The sequence below is a fragment of the Quercus robur genome, chromosome 4 (assembly GCF_932294415.1).
Source record: "Quercus robur chromosome 4, dhQueRobu3.1, whole genome shotgun sequence".
NCBI classification, from domain to species: Eukaryota; Viridiplantae; Streptophyta; class Magnoliopsida; order Fagales; family Fagaceae; genus Quercus; species Quercus robur.
The window spans coordinates 19204820-19228111 of NC_065537.1; the positions used below are offsets into that span (position 1 = coordinate 19204820).

A 23292-nucleotide genomic window follows, 5' to 3' on the forward strand; every position below is an offset into this window, starting at 1 on the left:
CCAAAAAAAAAAAAAAGGAACAAGAAAGATTTTGAGTGAGATTAGGCTATTAATCATAGAGAAAGGAAGAAAGATATAATGCTAATGAGGATGCTGCTTAAATTATTCAAATTCTGAGCCCATCAGGACTTGGTGAATAATAGCTTACTAGCTTGTCACTAACTCATCAGAAAATCTGAAGTAGTAAAGCCCATTTTTTCCCATGTTATGATTTGGAAAAAGAAAAAGCAACTTGACAGGAAGGAAATGTCGTGCAACAATTAATAAATTCGTAAGTTCTAGTACCTATTAGAAATTTCAGCAATCCAACCTTAACTTAATGTAATGAAGATAGGAACAATTAAAAGCAAACTCATTAGAGCCATTGGTTTATACCCATAACATTATCAGGGACTATAATACCTAGTACCACAACAATAATAAAAATCTATACCTACTCACAAAATTTTCATGTTTGTTAAGGATATTTATGGAATCACATATCCTAGATACAAACAAGTGAACAACAATATTCAAATTACAAACCCAACATATATGGTGTGTTGAACTATAAGAGACAATTAAGGGATTCCTAATCAGCTTAATTAAGGGGTTTTCAATCAGCTGTAATAATGGGATTTGGCAGCTGTTAATTTTTTTTTTTTTTTTTTTTTTTTTTTTTTTTTTTTTTTTTTTTTTTTTTGTCTAGGTTCATTGTAACAGCATCTATATATTTAGACCAATGTAAAAGTTCTATACACATAAAATCCAAGCCAAATTGGTCCAACCTTGTCATATTCGATCCCGTGACCGAAATTGCTGACATTTTTACCAAGCCTTTGGGTAAGGATTCTTTTCATCATCTTATCAGCAAGCTGGGCGTTACTCATGTACATGCTCCACCTTGAGGGGGAGTATTCAGCTCAATTAAGGGATTCCCAATCAGCTCAATTAAGGGGTTTCCAATCAGCTGTAATTATGGGATTTGGTTAACTGTTACTATTCTGTCTAGCTGCAATTATGGGATTAGGCTGTCAATATTTTTGTCTAGATTCATTGTAACAGCATCTATATATTCAGACCAATGTAAAAGTTCTATACACAGAAAATATAATTAGGACAAATCTTTGTCCTCCAATCTTATTATACATGAACATATTCATTTATTGTTCATCAGAAAAAACTCAATTATTTGTATTATCCAACCTCACTGTGCAAAGATGAATCAAGTATGGCTCTGTTTTGCAACTCTACTCAACCTTGCCTCCTAGCATTGAATTATTTCTTGAAATATTGCAAAAACTGCGAAAGATTAAAGAGACACACAAACACAGAGAGAGAGAGAGAGAGAGAGAGAGAGGTGTATGTGTCACTTATAGAATGGAATCAGGACTATAGAATTCTGGAGCTAATTAAGTTCCCTTGATGGACTTCTTGAGTTCCCAATTAAACCAACAGAAGATTCGTCTAGCTTAAGAATGTCAATGGAAGATGATATAAAAAATTGAGCTGCTGTGGCATACTGTATCAATTACTGCATTTGAAAAAACTAGCTACTAAGAATAAACCCCAAAGAGAACTCATGGAAAGAGAACCCATTGAGTTGAATCTTCACAAGTTTTCTTGGGCTCAACATGTTGATTAGGAGCTTTCTCACATTTTTCTTGTTCATTGTTCTCAACTTTTCAATTAGCTCTCCATCCAACATCTTTCCCCTATTTTCTTTTAAAAGAAAACTGGAGTAGCACTTGAGCTTTGTTGATAAACAACAGAATATGTAGAAAAGAAAGCATTCTATGAGACAAAGGGTCTGATTACAAAGCCTTAGCAATATGGAAATATCTTCACAAAGAGTGGAAAAAAAATTTTGCTAGAGGATAGGAAATAGCAACCTCATATGTCAGATAATGCATAAAACTATCAATAAATTTGAGCAGGCTAAGACATAGCAATGAAGATCTATGACATTGCAATTCCTTGCATGATAAGGGCATGAACTCCTTTCAAAACTATATTGGAACTGAATTAAAAGAGCATGAGGCGTGTTATATGCAAGGAGGTGAGAATACATGATAGGTATTTTTTTTCATACTTGATACACTTGTCACAACTGCACAGAGCTGATAGTCTGTGTTTAGAATGAAATGTAAAGTGAAAAAAATCAAATGTTACTTTGTCTTATCTATAGAAAATGGACATTGTACCTAATAATAAAAACTATAAGTATCTATTTAACACAATTAAAAAATAAAATAAAATAAAAAGATAAAAAAAAAAAGAACCTAAAGGATGGAGCTTATTCTAATAAAGGACAAGAAGGATTCATCTTCCGAGTCATAGAAAGAGAAAAAAAATCAGTTATTACAATAAGCCAAAAGTCATGGTTAATAGGAATTGAGTTCCCATTTACTACCGGCCGTTTAGCTTCTATGAGAACAGACAATCCCCTTTTTTCTGGATAAATAAACATTTTCATTAAAAATCAAGAAAATTGCTTCACCAGTACACAGGCTTGACTCAAGTACAATTTTCTCTTCACTTCTTATTTAACATGAAATCTTCCTAGAATGTAGTGTGAATCTGCACCCAAACTTTGCTCCAAGATGCGGATAGTAATATGTTTTTGATTTCCAGGGGTTGGTAAGTAGTCAATCAAAGTTATAATTGCAAGGTTTGATGAATGATATATATATATATATATATATACACAAACAGTTTTTAAAAGCTTTTTTATCATTTAATACGTAATGAAAAGTTTTTATGAAGTGAATTTGGGCTAACAGTTTTTGAAAGCCTTTTTTGTCTTTTAATATATAATGAAAAGTTTTTTATGAAGTGAATTTGGGCTTTTGGAATAAGTGAATGACCTGCGTATTTTAAAACTAGAACTGGGGTGTACCTTGTGACATATTGTTTTCAAGGTTTTGAGAAGACCTTAATAACAAATGAATTTCTCTCAGGCATGTTTAGTCAACTTTATTTTTTGTGAACTCCCTCAAACTAGTTTGAATGATGTTAAGAAAGATTCTTAGTCCACAACTCCTCAACACCCCCTGCTCCACAAACCCCAGCAGAAAAAAAAGGAGAAACAGAAAGCTTTAAAGAATTACTTTTCACCTATTAAAATCAATTCTTAAAATACACCCACATCCAGTTTATAAGGGAAAAAAATTAAGATTAATCCTAATCTGAATACAATATCGAATGAGTCCTAAACCCAGATTGTTTATCTACATGGTTGTGAAGCTTCCCCTTTCTCTAGTATGAGATTTAGGGAGAGTGGTTGTGGTATTGGGGTATTTATGCAAGAATACCACACATTATTTGAATCTTGAAAAAAAATATTATTGCCAAGACAATCATTCTTTTTTTTTTCCCCATCACTGAATACGCGTATTGGGACAGGTACTAGCAGTTTTCTTACAATCAATCTTTGTTTCTCTAAGTTTTGAAAAATGTTTATGTCCATGTATTTTTGGTGGCTTGAGAAGTTAAGCAACATTTAGTGCCAACCTGAATCACAGATAAAGTTCATTACAAAAACCTTGGCTATAGCCTATAGGTAAATTGGGACTTTTGCATTGGATTACAAAAGGTATAATTCTTGTCCTCATCAAATACGCTGTGTAAGCAGATAGTTTAATTGAGGTGAGTTCTTAAATGGACAAATGTCTATGGATATTATATACCTGAGCACATTCATTTAGAGAGCCCATCTTCAGTTCATAGTATGCCATGAAGTTTGAGATGCTTAGCTCATAAACTTTTGTAGAATTCAAAAGCGAGTTAAACTATTAAATGCTAATTTTCATTTTCCACCTATCCTTTCTACATGCAAAAGACTGACTTGAAATTGGAGCTTCTCTATTAATGCTTGTCTTGAGTCATACAATAGTGTGACTCAGAATTACTTTAGAAGTTTAGTTTGAGCTTTAGGAAATTGGCTAAAAAAAATGGACAGAGGTCCTAAAGAATAGAAAGATCAATTCCAAAAACTTAAGGAATAAATGCCGCAAGACAACCAGAACAAAATTGAAAGAACAGAAAAATAAAGGGATATGACTTAGGAGTCAGCACCTAAACCTTGCTTGGAGTCAGCACAAAGCAGGGAAACTACTAGGAGTCAGCACCAGACCAAAGAAAGACCAAACGGTCATTTTTTCATTTATCAAAATATCAACTATCTCTTCATGGAGTACAATAGGTTACCTATAAAGGATTGCTAAACCCTAGTTCTAAGTTCTAATTGGCTAGGAAACCCTAATTGCCTTATTACAAAAATAACCTTACTTCTAAATTAAAATACTAAAAGCTCAATAAACTAATAGGACCTAAAACATAAACATACAATTGGCTTGCAAACATAAATAATATTAAATAATAATTTTCTTGCATCTCCCGCATCAATAAAGCAGTTATATTAGCAACTACAGTTGCTATCCCAACAATAATGAAGTTGTGGCCCAGCCATCCTCACTATAATTCAAATATTCCTAAGTAACAAAAAAAGAACAAAAAATAATAAAGACCTGTGCTTTTAGATTATATTATTGAAAAATAGCTCTTCATCCAATCAACAAACTATATCGTTTCAAAGATCCTAACCAAAAGTATTAAAATGTCAAGCCATTTTTAACTTTTGGACAGCATGTCCTACTTTTAAATGGTCAGCTAACCTAGTAAACTATCATAGACTAGTAAGGTGCAATGCTATAGTGCAAATCATTCATGATTCTCATCTCAAACAATTTTGTACACAGCCAAACAAATGTAGTGTAGCTTTAAAAGTCAAAATGATACACATTTTTCTAAAAAATTCAAGATTCTATGTGTTTGGTACATATCAATTTCTAAAATAAGAAACCATTTGATTAAAAAAGAATGACTGGAAATAGGAAATTAACTGTTGCAGGATTATTCTTGACTATAGTGAGTACACATGTTTGATAAGGTAAGCAGAAAATATGCATCTTAAGTAGACCAATCTGATCAATAAAATATACATACAAAAACCTACTGTCCAATAACGAAAACTAGACTGACCTCCCATCCAAGGTGGAGGAAATTTTGGGCCTCCAACACCAACTATCAGAATTAACTGCATTAGAAAAATAAAAATCAATTAACACAAAATAAATACTTGAGTAATTGAAAAGTCTATGTTAATAATCCAACTATGGATGAGCCTCTTAATTTTGAGAGAGAGAGAGAGAGAGAGAGAGAGAGAGGGAGAAGAGAGTGACAAAAGGCATCAAATGATAAATAAATTGGATGGAAACAATAAAGGAGTAAACAATCTCAACGTAATTTTTTAATTGAGGCCTATTTCTTCTAAGTTCAATCAAAATGTCCTTTTTTTTATTTGACAGTGGAAAGAAATTAAATTTGGAGTCATGATTTACAAAGTCATGTTCCATTGAAGTTGAACCCAAATAAAACCCATCATTTCGGATCCATTGGAATCCTCACTTGTTTTTCTCCTCAAGAAAGCAGATGGAAATCTCTAGGCAAGCGGGCACTAAGATCTAAGGGTCTCAAGCTATAATTACCAATGCTAAAGGTATTCCACCATAGCCTAGTAAACATTGATAAAAAAAAAAAAATTAATTGGCATTTATTGAACAATCATTTATGCATAAATAAAAAAAGATGTTCATACAAAGTAGTATAGTCTCACAAGCTTACATAGAATTAACTAAAATTATCAATAACAAAAAAATGGAATTGTCTAAATTGATTAAGTAAATCAATGAGTATTATTGGCAAGGTTAAAATATTCACATGCAAAATTAACATTACACATGTTTGATATTTTAAACCAATCATTGGTTATGATATGAACAATTTTTTTTTGATGAATCAATCAATTTTATTACATACAAACTAGAGTACACAGAGCCGTAAAGGAAACTGTACCAGATGGAGGAACCCTTTTTAAGCACAAAAAATACAAGCACAAAAGTGTCACCTCAACTCAGGCCAATAGACTAAGTCCGCCTATCCTTTAAAAAAATATAATAAACCTACATAGCAAATAAAAATACAACAAAGGGATGATCCTTGTGAACAAACCAACAGTTGTGACTACATCAAGACACCAAAATGCACCATTTTACAGAAGACTAGAAACAACAGCCATCATCATAACCATATTATGTCTTCTTAAATAGCATAAAAGGATTCAAGCCCCATTTGCTGCATACTATCCATGGCATCTAAATTACACCCAAATAAATTGAATAAGAAGGTAAATCCATAAGATATCTGAGATACATAACTATAATTCAAAGGGACAAAAAAAAAATATTCACAATTGCTAATAATAATAGAAACTTTTATGTTTTCAGGTATAGAGAGTCATTCTAAAGTCTCAAAAATAAGAACATCACATACCATAGAAGCAGTTATCTTCTTCCACCATGTTTGTGGGCATTCTTCTTCAATCTTCTGAGTAGGATATGCTGCTCTAATTTGACCATCCTCACAAGGCACTTTGGTTTTCCAATTTTGAACATAAGATATCCCATAAACATTCCGAATATTGTTCCACATGCGTAACCAATGGATACAGCTTGCCAACAAAACCCATTTTCATGCTCTAAATTTTCATCTTGTTGCAAGGTAGGTGGTGGTTGTTGCTTTGCCTTGTGGTTGTCGCATGTTTTTGACAATGGAAATCCACACAATCCCAAATTTTCGGTGTACGAATCATTGTTGAATGTATTGAATTGATTTCCTGAAGGTATGGGTCCTGTGAGTTGGTTATTTGATAGCTTTAAGACTTCAAGTGATATTAGATCTGTCAATTGACTTGGAATCTCCCCACTGAGCTTGTTGAAAGAGAGGTCTAACCATTCAAGATTGGTCAAATTTCCAATTGATGATGGAATATAACCTATAAGGTTATTGTAAGAAAAGTTGAGCCCCTTGAGTGATTTAAACCTTCCAATTATCTTTGGCATCTCTCCTCCGAAACTATTGTTTGAAAAATCAATGCTTGTTAAGATGGTTAGGACTCTCTCCATCTCAATATACTGCCCTTTCATCATGATATTCAATGAATCTTGATAATAACTATCTCCCATATATGACCTTGCAACTCCACTTTCATCCACATTCATCATGGCTTTCAAATATTCAAAATATGTTATTGGCAAAGGACCATTAAACTGATTGTTAGAGATGTCTATGATTCGCAAATTTGGGAAAGGAAATTTGGTTTTAGGATTGCGAATACGACCTTGAAATCTGTTTGATCTGATGACAAGAACTTGCAATTTCTGAAGACTTCCCAACCAGTAAGGAAAGGCTCCATTTATCTTATTGTTTCCAAGATCTAGAACTTCCAAGTCTGTACAACTGACCAAAGATTGCGGCAATGGCCCTTCCAATTGATTGCCATTAAGGTTAATATTCCTAAAATTATTTCCTTTGGCAAATATTGTAGGGATAGTACCATGAATGCTATTCATTCGCAAATCTAACACTGAGAGGGCAGTAAAGTTTACCAAACACTTAGGAATCATGCCTCTTAAGTTGTTATGAGACAAGTCTAAAACTCGAAGGTAAATTGCATCGCAAATTAAAGAAGGGATTTCTCCTGTTAAATTGTTATTGGAGAAAAAGATAAATTGCAGATTGGAAGAATTTAGAATGGGAAATGGTCCTTGTAGCAAGTTGTTACGAAGATCAACATAATTAAATGAATTCTTCCCCACATCCCCCAACCATCTTGGAACTCGACCATAAATTTGGTTATTGGAAAGGTCTAAGGATTGTAAATTTGTTGTCAGTCTTAAGAAAATTGGGAATTCACTGATATTGGAGTAAGCCAAGTTCAAATATTGAAGATTGGGCAGGGCATAGGCAACATTATTATTGATGCTAACTGAGTTTTTTGACAAATCAAAAGTCTCAAGATTTTTGAGCTTTGAAAACATTTCAGACCCCAACATAATACTCAAGTTATTTGATGAGAGAGATAGGCTAGTAAGGTTCACAAGTCTAGATACTGACCTAGGTATAGAGCCATGTAGCTTATTATAACCCAAATCAAGATCCTTCAATGAATTGTACTTGAATTCACCAATCTCACCAACAAACTGATTACGATTAAGATACAAAGTCTCCAAAGATGGCATACTGAACAACCAAGATGGCAGTGTTCCATTTAGGAAATTTGAACTTAAATAGAGATCAACTAGATTCAAACCACTTACGTGATTAGGAAGGGGACCAACAAGTTGATTGTACCGAAGGTCTAAAGTTGAGAGATTCGGCAAGTTGAATAGTGATGACGGCAACAGACCTGTTAAAAATATTCACCAATAATTAAAAAATTGTTAGTTTGATGCGTCAGCCAAAAAGACCTAAAATTTAAAAGTGGTAATAGAATCTCACCGTTAAAACTATTATCTGACAGATCAAGGGTTTGTATACTGGGAAGGAAGAGGATGTTATTTTCGAGTTTTCCCCGCAAGTCACAGTAACGGAGACTAAGAGTTGTCAAAGAGGAGGATAGATTCATCAAAGAATTAGGTCTAATTGAGGACATATTTGTCCTATCCAGAATAAGTTCCCTTAACTGAGTTAGGTTACCAATGACTCTTTTCCATACTGGAGTTTCGATTAATAGCTCATTCCAAGAAAGAGCAAGCGAAACCAGTGAAGACAACTGAGAGATTTCAAACGGGATTTGGCCAGAAAATACAGAATTAGAAAGGTTAAGATGAGTCAAACTCTTAAAGTTGCCAATCTCAGAAGGAATTCGGGAGAAATTGAAGTTATTGTCAGCGAGGTTCAACCTCCTGAGATTGGGAAGAAAAAACAGGGTACTGTTGGAATGAAAGTGGCCCATAAGCCAGCTGGAAGTAAGGTCCAGGCCAACCACATGGCTTTTGTTTTTGTCACACTCGACCCCATCCCAAGTGCAACAGTGCTTATCCTCCTGCCAACTGGCTGTTTTTGGATAAGAAGGATCATAGGCAGAAGCAGATTTGTCAAGAGAAAAAGACTTACTAAAATGGAGTAGAGCAGAGCATGGTGGCATTGAAGACAAGGAAGAAGAGAGAGACGATGGAAAGGGAAGTTGAGAATGCAAGATCAAACAGAACAAAAAGAAGACTTGATACTTCCAAGTTGAACGCCCCATTTGATACCCAATTCAACAAAAACAAAACTCTGAAAATGGAGTAGTATTTTTGATGATGTAAGAAGGAAGGTAGGGGATGGAATGAATATTATATAGATGCTGCCAAGTCAACTGAAGTCTTCCACCTTTCTTTTATTTAAAAAATAAAGTTAATTTCACGTCATGTGTGAGGTGACGTGAATTGTACAACTTGTACATGTTCTCATATTTTAAATTTTCTAGTAACCTCCAATTATATCATCAGATTAATTATAATATTTTAATAATTACTAATTGAGTCCAGAAACTGAAAATTAATTTGAAATATTGGGACCACAAAATTGCATTAGATTGTTCCTCTTTTAAGAAAATAATTCTTTTAAAAATCGTTGGAGTGCTAAATATTCCATTTGAAATTGAAGCGGTTTTATATCTAGCTGAGTAAATATTATTATTGTGTACTCAAATTAAGAATTAAAATGAATAAGTTGGTGGAGTCAAAAATTTAGTTTTGGGAAGTTATATATATATATATATATATATATTTTTTTTTTTTGAAATTTAAAATAATAATGTACAATATTCTCATTTGTTAATAAATAAATAGTATTTTCAAGAGCCATTCGTTAGCCAAAGTCTGATAAAGATGTGGAGGTCACCATCACTTCTTGTTAGGAAATTGATAAAAATTGAAGTGGTCAAAGCGTGTAAATTGGTGGAAGGTAGGAAGTTTGTGTTCACACTTAAAAGTTTGATTTTATAGACTTGCACAGTTTTTTCTCCACGCCAAAGTCTTTTTTTTTTTTTTTTTAATTTTTATAAAATTTTATAGACTTGCACAGTTTTTTCTCCGCACCAAAATATATGAAAATGCGTGTAATATTATTTTAAAACTGAAAACATGTGTTTAAATATATGTACCAAATAACCCCTTTACCTTTTGAAAGTGCATATCTTTTGTCTTTTTTGAAATCTAGGTGTGCAACCTTTTTAATTGTTTGATTAGTTAAATATATTTTTAAAATCATCTACTACTATTAAAGATTGTCCAAAAGCAATATAGATTCCACTAGTTTTTTATTATTATTATCAAATAGATCTTTAACGATGACACCAAGAAATTAAGGTCCCTATAGCATGTAGGTTTAAAGTTACGCAGTAATGCTACTAACACAATATATAGACATTTTTATCCATAAATATCACTTAATTATTATTCACATTTTATTTTATTTATTCAAAAATTAAGATTTCTACTTAGATACACAAATAATAAGAAAAAAAGGGAAAAATTGTGCCCGAAAAGGTAAAGTAGGACTAAACAAGTATTTGTGTTCAAACTTCGTTCTATAAAGTATGATTTCACATATTGGCACTCTTTTTTTTTTGGGTAATTTTTTTTTTTGGGTAGGTGCGAGTTTTTTTTAAATTATTTGATTAATTAAATGATACACGTTTCCTTTGTTGGTAGTAATAGCCATTGCAATCTTTGAGCAAAAGGTTACAAATAATGCTAAAAACAAGAATTAAGATTGGTTCAAAATTTATAATTAAAAAAAAAGGAGCAACATGATCTTGATAACCATAAAGCCCAGAACTAGGAGTTGTACATGATCAACAGTAGTCTTCCACCTTTCTTTTATTTTTTATTTTATTTTTTAAAATAGTTAATTTCGAGTCACATGTGATGTGACGTGAAATTGTAAAACTTGTACATATTCTCATAATTTACACTTTCTAGGAACCTTCATATATCTCATCAGATTAATTATAATATTTTAATAATTGCTAATTGAGTACAGAAAGGCAGAAATTGGCAATTAATTTGAAATATTGAGACCACAAAATTGCATTAGATTGCTCCTCTTTTAAGAAAAAAAATTTCTTTTATAAATCGTTGGAGTGATAAATTTTCCATTTAAAATTGAAGTGGTTTTATCCAGCTGAATAAATATTATTATTGTGCACTAAAATTAAGAATTAAAATGGACAGGTGGCATGTGGCATGTGTTTTGTGTGTATATATATGTGTGTGTGAGAGGATTGGATTCAAGTTATACTATGTATAACTTTAATAAATATTATAAGATTCTATTATGGTTATTCTCAAGTAGGACCCACTATCTTTTTTTTTAACAAAAAAAAGAGTATTACCTATTAATGAAAGTGAGCCTAAACAATTAATTGCATTTAGATTTCAAACTCTCAGTGAGTATTACTCACACTGCTTGCTTTTTTATTTTTCTTTTTTGGGTCTAGCCACATACACCATCAATCTTGTTTGTTGCTATGCATATCTCCAACGCCATCACATAGAAAGTTTACAGAAATTGCAATTACTGAGCATTACATTTCCCCCTTTTTCAGTGTTTTCATATATTGTTGCTATGATTTTTTTGTTTTTACTATTGCCAAAGACGAGGAAGTCTACAGCAAACATGTATATTTATGACAATAGGATTTTTTTTTTTTTTTTGAGAACCATGAGATTATGATTTTAGCTAGGTAGTTCGAAAGCTTCCTTAAGGCATACTGTAATATCGACATCATAAGAAAGTGTAGAAAAGTCCCATAAGGTTCGTGTTTAATGGTTACAAATAATTATAAAAACAAGAATTAAGATTGGTAACTGTAAGGACACAAAATCTTTAACGGCCCGACAACGACGTTGGGCTCGCACACGGAAAGTCCCTCACAATAATATTTGTAGAGAGTGGGCTTGAAAGGCCAGCGTTGGATCACAGGGCGACATTTCGGGCCGGACTATAGGTGAACCAATATGAGATAGAGCTTTGGGCTGGATATTCAGGCCCTTTAATCTTGTATCTAGGAGGATTTGGCTCCTCGGATCATGTCCGAGGAGTGATGGTACTGTCCCCGGTTACCCGTCGGAGGGTTTTTATGTGGTGTCCGGCGTATATTATCCAGACATTTTCTTTCATCAAGTCTTTCTCAAGAAGCTAGATGGGAGAGAGCCCCCCCCCCCTTTTGGTCACATAACATTCTCTTTTATACTAGCCTACGTTCATTGTCCTTCGTCCACGTGTAGGGTCGATCTTTCCAGGACAGATATCTGTCCCATCAGTCTAATCCCTGAATTGTGGGAGATGGTCCATAAAGCCTAAAAATCCGGCTCTGTTAGGTGCGGTGTCATGTCAATGAAGGGTATTAAGGACTATTTCCCTGAGATATTTTCTGATCTTTCAAGTTTGCCTGTATCCCATTTTCGTCAATGGGGTTCTGGGTTTTCCGAGGACTGAGCGGTCCTCGGACGTATCTTTGAACCACATCGGGCTCACTATTTTTGGGCTTGGGCCCTGGCCTCCTTTAGTTTGGGGCCTGTGGACTCCCTATAAGCGAGCGAGCCGGGCCCATAAACTATTGGGCCCCACAATAGCCCCTCAAAACCCTGCTGTCCAACGTCTTGGTTGGAAAGGTGGGTTTTGGTAATACCGAGCCTTAACTGCGGCTCATTTAATTCGGCCCTTGATCAACGTTGGTGACTCTTCACCTCCACGAGGAATGCGCCGGTCTACGAGCCGTTTTTCCTGGATTTGCGTACGTTGCCGTTATGCCGCGTGGTTATCTGCAACGTGTCTTTAATATCTTCCCATTTACAAGACCTCCCAGATATAACGGTTACTGATGGTGTGGGAGAATGAAGCGACGCGTTATACTCTGGATTTCCCTGGGGATCTGAATGTGTCACATACCCTCTTCTTCGTCCCCTATATAAAGAGAGAAGATAGAGGGTGACCTTTTCATATCCGAATCCCTCACGTTCTTCCCAGAATCCACTTCCTCCATCCGGTTACTCCCTATTCAATAATACCTATCTCATAGTAATCCACCATGAACAAATCCTTCCTTTCCCAGAAACGCCATGTCCTAACAAAACTCGAGATGGCTTGGTCAGGGCAAGGATGGCGGAGGCTTAAGATTTGCCTCCCCATTCTTTTAGCCAAAATCCGAAGCAGGGACTCGTCACACCCCATTTCTGGTGTGATTGAGTCGAAAACCTCCCTTGTCATCTCCATCTGCTCTCTCATGAGCATACCTAATAAGGCTCCTCTTCTCCCTCTTTTGCTCCTTTTACTTTCTTTTCATTGCTACCCTCTTCTTCTCCTCCTTCCCGCTCATGTCCTCCATCTTCTTTTTCCCTTGCATTCTTCAGTGACAAGAGCTTGCTGAAGTGCTTCCATGTGTTCCAATTCTTCTTCCTTCTCCTTCATTATTTTTGTATAAGGTTCTTCTCCTGATATGAGCAGTACCGAGGCATAGATTTCAGAAAGACTTTGAAGGCGAGTTCAGAAGACACCTGATGGTTTACTTACTTGTGTTACGGATGTTGTTACTGTTTTAGCAGTTCATTTTTTGTATAGGCTTGTTTAAGCCTTTCCTTGTACGTTGTAACAATTTTTCATATTAATAAAAGTTATTGTTACTCTATTTCGTATGTCTTGTTTATATATTTTAACAAATGTGAAAGCGCTGCTCGGCATAATAGTATAGCATTTGAATCAATAATAACTAAGGCCAAAGTAATCGTTGATAAAAAGATGCCACGATAACTTTAACAAAATTATTATTCAACATAACAATCCGACCAGTGAAGAATGAGACTTATCTTAAAATTAGCCGTGATGGGTATTAAATGCTTCGATAAGATGTAAGAAGTAGCTATCCGAGGACGTGTTACCCACCGGATGAATGGCCTCTTTAGGTTGACGATCATTAGGTTGTTCTGCCATCTCCATGATACGCGAGACTTAACCTTTTCCAGTATTTAAGCCGAAAAATTTCTTCATTCGGGCAGTTGATTTCCCAAGAAGCCTGAGTCCGAGGACTTTGCAAAACCTGGGTTTTGTTCAGGACTTATACGTTTTATCTTATGTACTTGATTCTTCCCTTAGGCTTGAGTCCGAGACTTGTGTCTTTGTCGGTACTTGGTTTTCCCTTTTAGCTTGAGTCCGAGGACCATGCAAGCCTTAGGTTCTGTCCGAGACCAATGTCTGCATCAGTACTTGGTTTTCCCTTTTAGCTTGAGTCCGAGGACCATGCAAGCCTTAGGTTCTGTCCGAGACCAATGTCTGCATCAGTACTTGGTTTTCCCTTTTAGCTTGAGTCCGAGGATCATGCAAGCCTTAGGTTCTGTCCAAGACCAATGTCTACATTAGTACTTGGTTTTCCCTTTTATTGAGCATTTCCCTAGGTGCCAAACGGGGTGTCCCTGGGCCTTCACGCAAAGCGGGCCTGGGCCGCGAATTCAATGAATCCGCGGATTAAGAGATATTTCTGCAACCTCTGGCCATGCAGTACTTCTCTGACGCCCTAAGGATCGAGGCGCGCCTTTACGAGGCCCCTTGAGTCTCTTGGCTGCAGTTGACGTTGGAAGTTGAGCCAAGACCACTTTGTCTGTAGTGCTCCTTGGGACGCCGCGTGAGTTGACTGCCATTATCTTGTCTTTTCAAATAAATAGGAGGGAGAGAGGGTTGCTTTATATATACACCCATCCTTTTAGTTTGCTCTCACATCACGCTTCCCATATCCGGAGTTCTCCTTTCTTGGCATAACATGTTGAAAGCGAGGGTTGGGAAGAAAGAACTTTCTTCGCCGCAGAAGCGCCGTGTCCTCATGAGGTTTATAACAGTAAGGTATGGGCACAGGAAGCACAAGTTCAGGAGAGTACTCCACCTCCACCGAGGGGGAACGGCGTCTCTCCCTCTTTTAGTCAAAATCCGAAGCAGGCTCTGTTCATGCCGGCACTTTGGTATGTCAGAAGAAAGATTCTCCGCCATCAGCGCCTCTGCTTAGCAGCAGGCGAATATTTAGAGAAAGCCCCTCAGTTTCCCACTCCCTGCATCTTTCCTTCAACGGTGCCAGGCTCAAGTTGGGTTTCTTTGGCTGCCTGAGCTATGGGCATGTAAGAGCGCGGGGGAAGAATAAGGTCTCGGAGCTGTAGCCAACCTTTCCTCCGACATACCTCCTCGGCTTTCTCCAGCTTTCTTGTATCTTTCTTTTTCTTGCTTATGTAGTAAGCTTTGACGTAGGCTGATTCCAGCTTTTCATTGTACACTGTACTATTTCTTCGTTGTAATAAAAATGAAAATTGATTTACATGTTTTACGCGTTGATCTACTGGGCAATACAACTCTGTGAACGAATGTGCTCTATGTATGTGTTGCTTTGAGAATATTTGTAACAAAGCTACTTTGAAGCATAATCTAATCAACTCTCATCTATCAGCACTATCAGGCATTATATCGATAATTTGTAATAAATCAAACTTAGGAAACTGACCGGGGTAGCAGTTGTCTACTCTTGTGATAAACGCGCAAATGTCGCCCAAGAATGATGACCTCCTCACAATCAATCCGATCTATCGAATGGGAAGTAGGGTACTCCGATCGTGCTTTTGTGTATCTGGTTTTTCATTTGCGTATTTGGTTTCCCCATAGGCTTGAGTCCGAGGACCATGCAAGGCCTTGGTTCTGTCCAAAACTTGTAAGATTTCTTTTTTGTACTTGGTTTCCCCACAGGCTTGGGTCCGAGGACCATGCAAGGCCTTGGTTCTGTCCATTACTTTTAAGATGTCTTCTTTGTACTTGGTTTCCCCATAGGCTTGGGTCCGAGGACCATGCAAGGCCTTGGTTCTGTCCATTACTTGTAAGATTTCCTTTTTGTACTTGGTTTCCCCATAGGCTTGGGTCCGAGGACCATGCAAGGCCTTGGTTCTGTCCATTACTTTTAAGATTTCTTCTTTGTACTTGGTTTCCCCATAGGCTTGGGTCCGAGGACCAGGCAAGGCCTTGGTTCTGTCCATTACTTGTAAGATTTCTTCTTTGTACTTGGTTTCCCCATAGGCTTGGGTCCGAGGACCATGCAAGGCCTTGGTTCTGTCCATTACTTTTAAGATTTCTTCTTTGTACTTGGTTTCCCCATAGGCTTGGGTCCGAGGACCAGGCAAGGCCTTGGTTCTGTCCATTACTTGTAAGATTTCTTCTTTGTACTTGGTTTCCCCATAGGCTTGGGTCCGAGGACCATGCAAGGCCTTGGTTCTGTCCATTACTTGTAAGATTTCTTTTTTGTACTTGGTTTCCCCATAGGCTTGGATCCGAGGACCATGCAAGGCCTTGGTTCTGTCCATTACTTTTAAGATTTCTTCTTTGTACTTGGTTTCCCCATAGGCTTGGGTCCGAGGACCAGGCAAGGCCTTGGTTCTGTCCATTACTTGTAAGATTTCTTCTTTGTACTTGGTTTCCCCATAGGCTTAGGTCCGAGGACCATGCAAGGCCTTGGTTCTGTCCATTACTTGTAAGATTTCTTTTTTGTACTTGGTTTCCTCATAGGCTTGGGTCCGGGGACCATGCAAGGCCTTGGTTCTGTCCAAAACTGTCGAAGATCAGCCCCTAGACCATGGCGGGGGGATTTGGCCTGAAGCCGGAAGCCCCTAGAGCTGTCCGCGCTGTTGACACTGCAGAGCGTAGCCCCTAGCAAAAATTCGGGTCGGAGCAACAACTGCATGTCGCCGGAGATGGAGGAAATCCCACAAACCTCAGCTGGCTAGAGAGTTGACTCAAACGCCTCCTGTGCCAGCGCGCAAGCCTTTCCCACAGACGGCGCCAATTGTAAGGACACAAAATCTTTAACGGCCCGACAACGACGTTGGGCTCGCACACGGAAAGTCCCTCACAATAATATTTGTAGAGAGTGGGCTTGAAAGGCCAGCGTTGGATCACAGGGCGACATTTCGGGCCGGACTATAGGTGAACCAATATGAGCTAGAGCTTTGGGCTGGATATTCAGGCCCTTTAATCTTGTATCTAGGAGGATTTGGCTCCTCGGATCATGTCCGAGGAGTGATGGTGCTGTCCCCGGTTACCCGTCGGAGGGTTTTTATGTGGTGTCCGGCGTATATTATCCAGACATTTTCTTTCATCAAGTCTTTCTCAAGAAGCTAGATGGGAGAGAGCCCTCCCCTTTTGGTCACATAACATTCTCTTTTATACTAGCCTACATTCGTTGTCCTTCGTCCACGTGTAGGGTCAATCTTTCCAGGACAGATATCTGTCCCATCAGTCTAATCCCTGAATTGTGGGAGATGGTCCATAAAGCCTAAAAATCCGGCTCTGTTAGGTGCGGTGTCATGTCAATGAAGGGTATTAAGGACTATTTCCCTGAGATATTTTCTGATCTTTCAAGTTTGCCTGTATCCCATTTTCGTCAATGGGGTTCTGGGTTTTCCGAGGACTGAGCGGTCCTCGGACGTATCTTTGAACCACATCGGGCTCACTATTTTTGGGCTTGGGCCCTGGCCTCCTTTAGTTTGGGGCCTGTGGACTCCCTATAAGCGAGCGAGCCGGGCCCATAAACTATTGGGCCCCACAGTAACATTGGTTCAAAATTTATAATAAAAAAGAAAAAGAGCAACGTGGTTACAAATATATAAAAGATGGAGAAGGAGAAGGGGGAGGTGGAAAAATTGTGCGTAAAGCTTGGGGCAATTTTCTAAAAGGTAAAATAGACCTAAGCGTGTAATTGTTAATTGGTTAAATGCATTGCATGAAGTTTGTGTTCAAACTTATAAAGTTTGACTCTACAAACTTGCACATCCTTTTTTATTTTTTCATCCAGTCTCTTTTCTCTATTATTATTTTTTTTTTTTTTTGGGATAGAAATAAAGTCGTTTTTACTCGTTATTTTTTGAAAGTGCGTCATTTAAAAATAAAAAATAAAAAGATTTTTTGAAATCAAAGTGCATGTCGTTTTGAAAGTGCGTAGAGAAGGAGCTGCAAGTTTACCTTAATGCAGATAGCCAATTAATGAAGGATTTCAATGAGTTCCACACAAAACTTGCTGGACTGAATAGGTGAAATTCCAAACAAAATCTTATGAAGGGTTTTATCCAGATAATATGGCTTGACCAAGAATTAACTTAATTCAGGATTTTGTTGGACTTGAGAATATTGGAACCATTTCTTCATATTAATTGTAAGACCTTTTTTTTTTTTTTTTTTTTTTAGAATACTAAATATTTTTAACACACACACGGAGAGATGGGAAAAGGTTTTTAAAGAAACTTACAGTGATGTATATTCAAAATGGCTTAAATATTAATTGTAAGACTGAGTGGCGTTATTACTACTGTAAGATAATCTCTGGCACTCAATATTTATTCAAAAACATTAACTTTAAAAATGCTGCCTAGTCTTGGTTGTAACTTGTAAGAATTCAAGGCATATACATGTGGATTCAAATCTTCTAGATTTCCTAGAGTACTCTACAATGTAAAATTCTTTAAATCTCAACCTTTCTATTAAAATAAATGGTTAAGATGGTGACACATCAATTCACTTATACAATCTTAAATAAACGCCTTTCAACTTCTAGACTTATCTCTCAAATTTTTATTTAGTTTTTAGTTTTTAAATTATGGACTTATCTTTGTTACTTCTTTTTTAAGAAAAATCATCAACCCAAAAACAATGATCATTATAACTTAAGCATTTATCTCCATGTTTCTATCATTAAAAACTAAATAACAACCCAATCATTTTTCATCAGATGCTTTTTTCAAGGGTATAGCTTGCATCTAGCGTTGTTGGCAACAAGATCTTTAAAGTTGGTTCTAGATTCTTGAACCAGTAAAAAGCGTTTGCATCTCCATTTGAAGAGAATTGCTCAAGCTTATTATTCTAACTTGTTTCATCCTTGGGAGGATTAATCATCCCAATGTTGAAGATAAACCAGTATTAAGACTTGCTCTGGCTTGGGAGTCCACCTTGACGGCTTGACCTCATTGGTGCATTTCTTATTAAATGTTAACATTAATATTCATTTCTCGTAAATCATCAATTGAGGCAAGGAATTTTTTTTTTGAGTTCGCGATTTTATGGAAAAAGACAATTTAAAAAAAGAAGTTGAATGGTGTTAAGTTGCTAACGTCAACCCTTACTATACATTAAGTGTACTTTTTTGTATTTTAAGACTAATTTAGGGTTGTATTTATGAATGGATAACGTGGCAGCATCTTAAACATTAATTTTAAAAGAAATGTTGAGATTTAAAGAACTGTACATTGTAGAGTATCCTAAGAAATCTAGAGGATCTGAATCCATCAATAGTTATTGTGCATGAGTCAAGCAAATTGAGTTGAGCTTTGGTGTTCGTTTATTGTCCATTTGTAGTAACTTATTTTTATAGTGTTTATCAAAAGCTATATTTTTTTGGTAATTTTTATGTTAAATGTGTGACAAAAAATTAAAAACTAGTTTATTTGAAAAAAAAATTAAGTTAGATTATTTTTAAAAATTTGAGACATAAAGCATAAAGCAAAAAAAAAAAAAAAAAAAAAAATGCATTTTTACCCAAATAGACTCTTGAAATGCGAGAACAGTGGAGCAGAGTGTTAATTTTATCATCAAGAAAATTTGTAGTTTATAAATTTAAGTGTCAAAAACTGAAGGAAAAAGGAAACCTTGATTTTCTAGTTAGTGTTTGTATCCTGGAAGTCTTGCTCGTGCTGGGAACAACTCTTTAAGAAAAGATCTATAGTTTATGCGCATTCAATATTACACCAATGCAATAGGAGATATTGGAATTGTTACCGTATAGACAATGTGGATTTGTTTGCTGATGTTACCACAAATTTGGCGACAAGCATTGATTGTAAGTCTTGTAGATGAGGACCCACCATATTTTTGGGGCCCTTATTTAGATTCATTTGGATTCATATCAATTTTCTAAACTTAAAACAAAAGGTGCATTGTATTTTAGACGGTATTTTGATTTGTCATTAGTTATAAATCCCACTATGTTTACCTGTTTACAAAATTTGTGATAAATATTTCGTGGTCTATAGAGAAGAAAAAAGATAAAGAATGAGTGGTTATTTTCATTTTAAAATTTTATCTTTTCTTCTTATTGTTTTATCTAATAAATGCAAAAATCATAGGTGAATCCCTTCATGACTACCTTTGAGAAGCCAATGTTCATTTTGAAGTTGATATCATGGGATACTTTGTATGCAGGGAAGGGATCTAAAGGTGCCACACATAAAACTGCAGGATGAATTAACACAACAAATCCCTATTATTATTGATTAATAAATTGGTCATTAGTTGAATATATTCAAAACTGGTCATTAGTTGAATATACTCAAAATTTATAATGAATATACCCTTTGTATATGTATATCTATAATTTTTTATAAATTTTATTAAGTATTTGTGTATTTTACGATACACAATACAAAAAAATAAAAAGTCGATTCATAATACGATTCATGTTTTGACAACTATGATCTGAGCTTAATCGGTTTTTGTTGCTTTTAATTTAAGAAGTGTTACGTTCACAATATTTTCACAACAAATCTTATGTGGTAAGTTGTTACTAGTTCTAATTTAAACTCACTATTGAAATTAATTTTTTGCTCTTTAATAAAAACCAATAAGGCAGTAACAACCTACAACTTAGAATTTATTATGAAAATATTTTGTTATGTGTACATAGCATTTCTCTTTAAATTTCTACCATAAGTTAGGGATTGACTATGTAAGTCTTGTTTATGGGCCCTAGGTTCATTTGGTTACATATATCAATTTTCTAACTTGTGAAAGTGCAACTTATTTTAGACGGAAATTTGATTAGTCATTCAAAATTTAACAATATTTAAGAGAAAAGTTATGTGTACAACGTTTTTATAATATTTTCACAATTTCTAGGCGGTAAGATGTTACTTGCTTTTACTGGTTGACAAACTTAGCACATTACTCAATTAATGATAATTCACATTTTGAGATTTAGAATTAGTTCAATTTCGCCTAGTTTTTGTAGTTCCAATAAGGAGTACTAACTTGTAAACTCATGCATATGCATAAGTACATTTTAAAATATGCAATTAGATGAAATGATTATTTTTTATATAAAATATGAAAATACATTTTCATTGATAACAATTGAAATGATTTTTTATTTGTTTTAAATAAACTTATATGTTATATTTTCAAATATACAAACATTATATATGTTGTATATAAATTTGGTAAAACTTTAATATGCATTTTGTTATGCTTATTTGTAAATGTATTCCATGAATATGCATAACGCTACAGGCTAGTGTTTATTATGTATTGGATGGGCATGAACTTTAAAATTGTAGAGTACAAGGTTAATTTATCATCAAGAAAATCAGAAGTTCACGAATGTGCAAATGTCAAACCTAGCTAAGAACTTTGTTGCTCAATTGGCATCTTCTAGTGTTTCTAATAGAAAGTTGGAGACAACCAAAGTTTAAATCTCCTTACTGATTGTAACTGCTGAATTTTTTTTATTTTTAAAAAGGCGTCAAAATCTAAGATATTGATTTTCTTATTAGTGCCTATATCACGGAAGTCTTCCTTATGTGCTCGCACAATTTTCTCATAAAAGATCTAGCTATGATCAAATTCCTTCCCATACACACTAAAGCGTTAAATATACTACATTCTTTTTCTCCATCTGATTAGATACTGTGGAAATTGTCATCCAAGTTAATTGAAATATGTGATGCCCTGACCTATAATCTTTTCTAATCAGTACTAGTTTAAACAATTCAACATTCCTTTGATGAAATAGGTGATATTGGAATTCACAATGTATACAATGAGTTTGTTTGATGTTGTTAAATTGCTGTAGCTAGCTATTGAAAAGTCTAGTGTGATTAGTTCCAAAAGTCATGTGCTTTACGAGTGAATAAGTGAAATGATTATTTATAAAAAATGTGATTATTAACAATCCCTCCAGATATCAAACACTTAACAATTAATTCCTCTCACAGTGGCTGTTTGTCTTTAAATTTGCTTATTTTATGATCCATATATACTGAAAGATATTAGTAACCTGTTTTCTAATCTGTTACTTTTGCAGCTCTGTCAGTGATAATAAGATAAGTAAAAATGGAACAAGTGACTTTATCATACAAACAAAATAAGCATAGATTTTTTTTTTCTTTTAAAAAAGAAAAAAAGGCCATTGCTAGTCTTCATCCTTATAAGAATTGAAGCATAGATTAAATTTTCGTTATTTTTGACAAGCCTTTTTTAAAAAAAAATAAAAAATCCTTTATAATTTCTTATTTCGTGTTGGTTTAAATTGATATTTTTCTCGAGCTTCCAAAGCATGGGCTTTAGATAAGATGTTCAACTCTTATACTCCATGCATTGAATTTAAATCTTGTACATGGAACAAGTCAAGATAAGAATATTGTCCATTTTGATCAGCTATAGCTTCATTCGCTAGACACCAATTTTCTTCCTGCCAAAAGTCCAACTTATTTTAGATGTAAATTTCATTGATTATTATTTGTATGCAAAATTCAAAGATCATTAATGTATTACAATTCAAGGAGGAAATTTCTTCCCATGCACACTAACATTGTGTACACTCCAAATTTTTTCTACGTTTCGTAATGATATGTTGTGGAAAGTGTCATCCAAGTCCAATATGCTTGAGAGTTGTAGTTGAGACCATGGCCCAGAAGCTTTACTATTCAATTCTTTTGTGTGAAAAATTAAACATTCATTTGATGTGATAAGAGTTAATGGAATTTGACACCGTATACATTGGGGTTTGTTTAGTTGGCAAGTCATGTTCTTTAGTGTGAAATGTCTAGAATGGAAAAGTCTAGTATGATTAGTATAGTAGCATGCAAAGTTGTCTAGAATGGAAAAGTCTAGTATGATTAGTCTGGTGAAATCGCTATAGGTACTAAGAACTCTAGTATGATTAGTTGGCAAGTCATCTTCTTTAAGCGAGAAAAGTCTAGAATGGAAAGTCTAGTATGTTGTAACATTTATTCATTTTAATTATTTAATATTAAAATGCTCCAACAGTACCTATAGCAATTTCACCAAACCAATCACACTAGACTTTTCCATTCTAGACAATGCATGCTGCTATACTAATCATACTAGACTTTTCCATCCTAGACTTTTCCCTCTTAAAGAAGATGACTTGCCAACTAATCATACTAGAGTTCTTAGTACCTATAGCAATTTCACCAGACTAATCATACTAGATTTTTCCATTCTAGACAACTTTGCATGCTGCTATACTAATCATACTAGACTTTTCCATTCTAGACTTTTCACACTAAAGAAAATGACTTGCCAACTAAACAAACTCCAATGTATATGGTGTCAAAT

At 35.1% G+C, this 23292-nt stretch overlaps 1 protein-coding gene across 15 annotated transcripts in view; it reads right to left on the reverse strand.

Moving 5' to 3' along the window:
* Positions 1-9212, reverse strand: part of LOC126720769 (receptor-like protein 9DC3) — a 93701-nt gene extending 84489 nt beyond the window's left edge. For 3 of the 15 annotated variants that reach the window (XR_007653650.1, XR_007653651.1, XR_007653648.1), the window contains exons 1-3: positions 8380-9206; positions 6373-8287; positions 5023-5077 (exon numbers count right to left, since the gene is read on the reverse strand). Coding sequence is in view for 7 of the 15 variants with exons in the window: in XM_050423574.1 (XP_050279531.1) it covers positions 6384-8287; positions 8380-9130 (2655 nt within the window). In the remaining 8 variants the exon portion in view is untranslated. The other 12 variants (XM_050423577.1, XM_050423576.1, XR_007653655.1 and 9 more) reach the window with 11 other exon arrangements.
* Positions 9213-23292: the final 14080 nt, after the last annotated feature.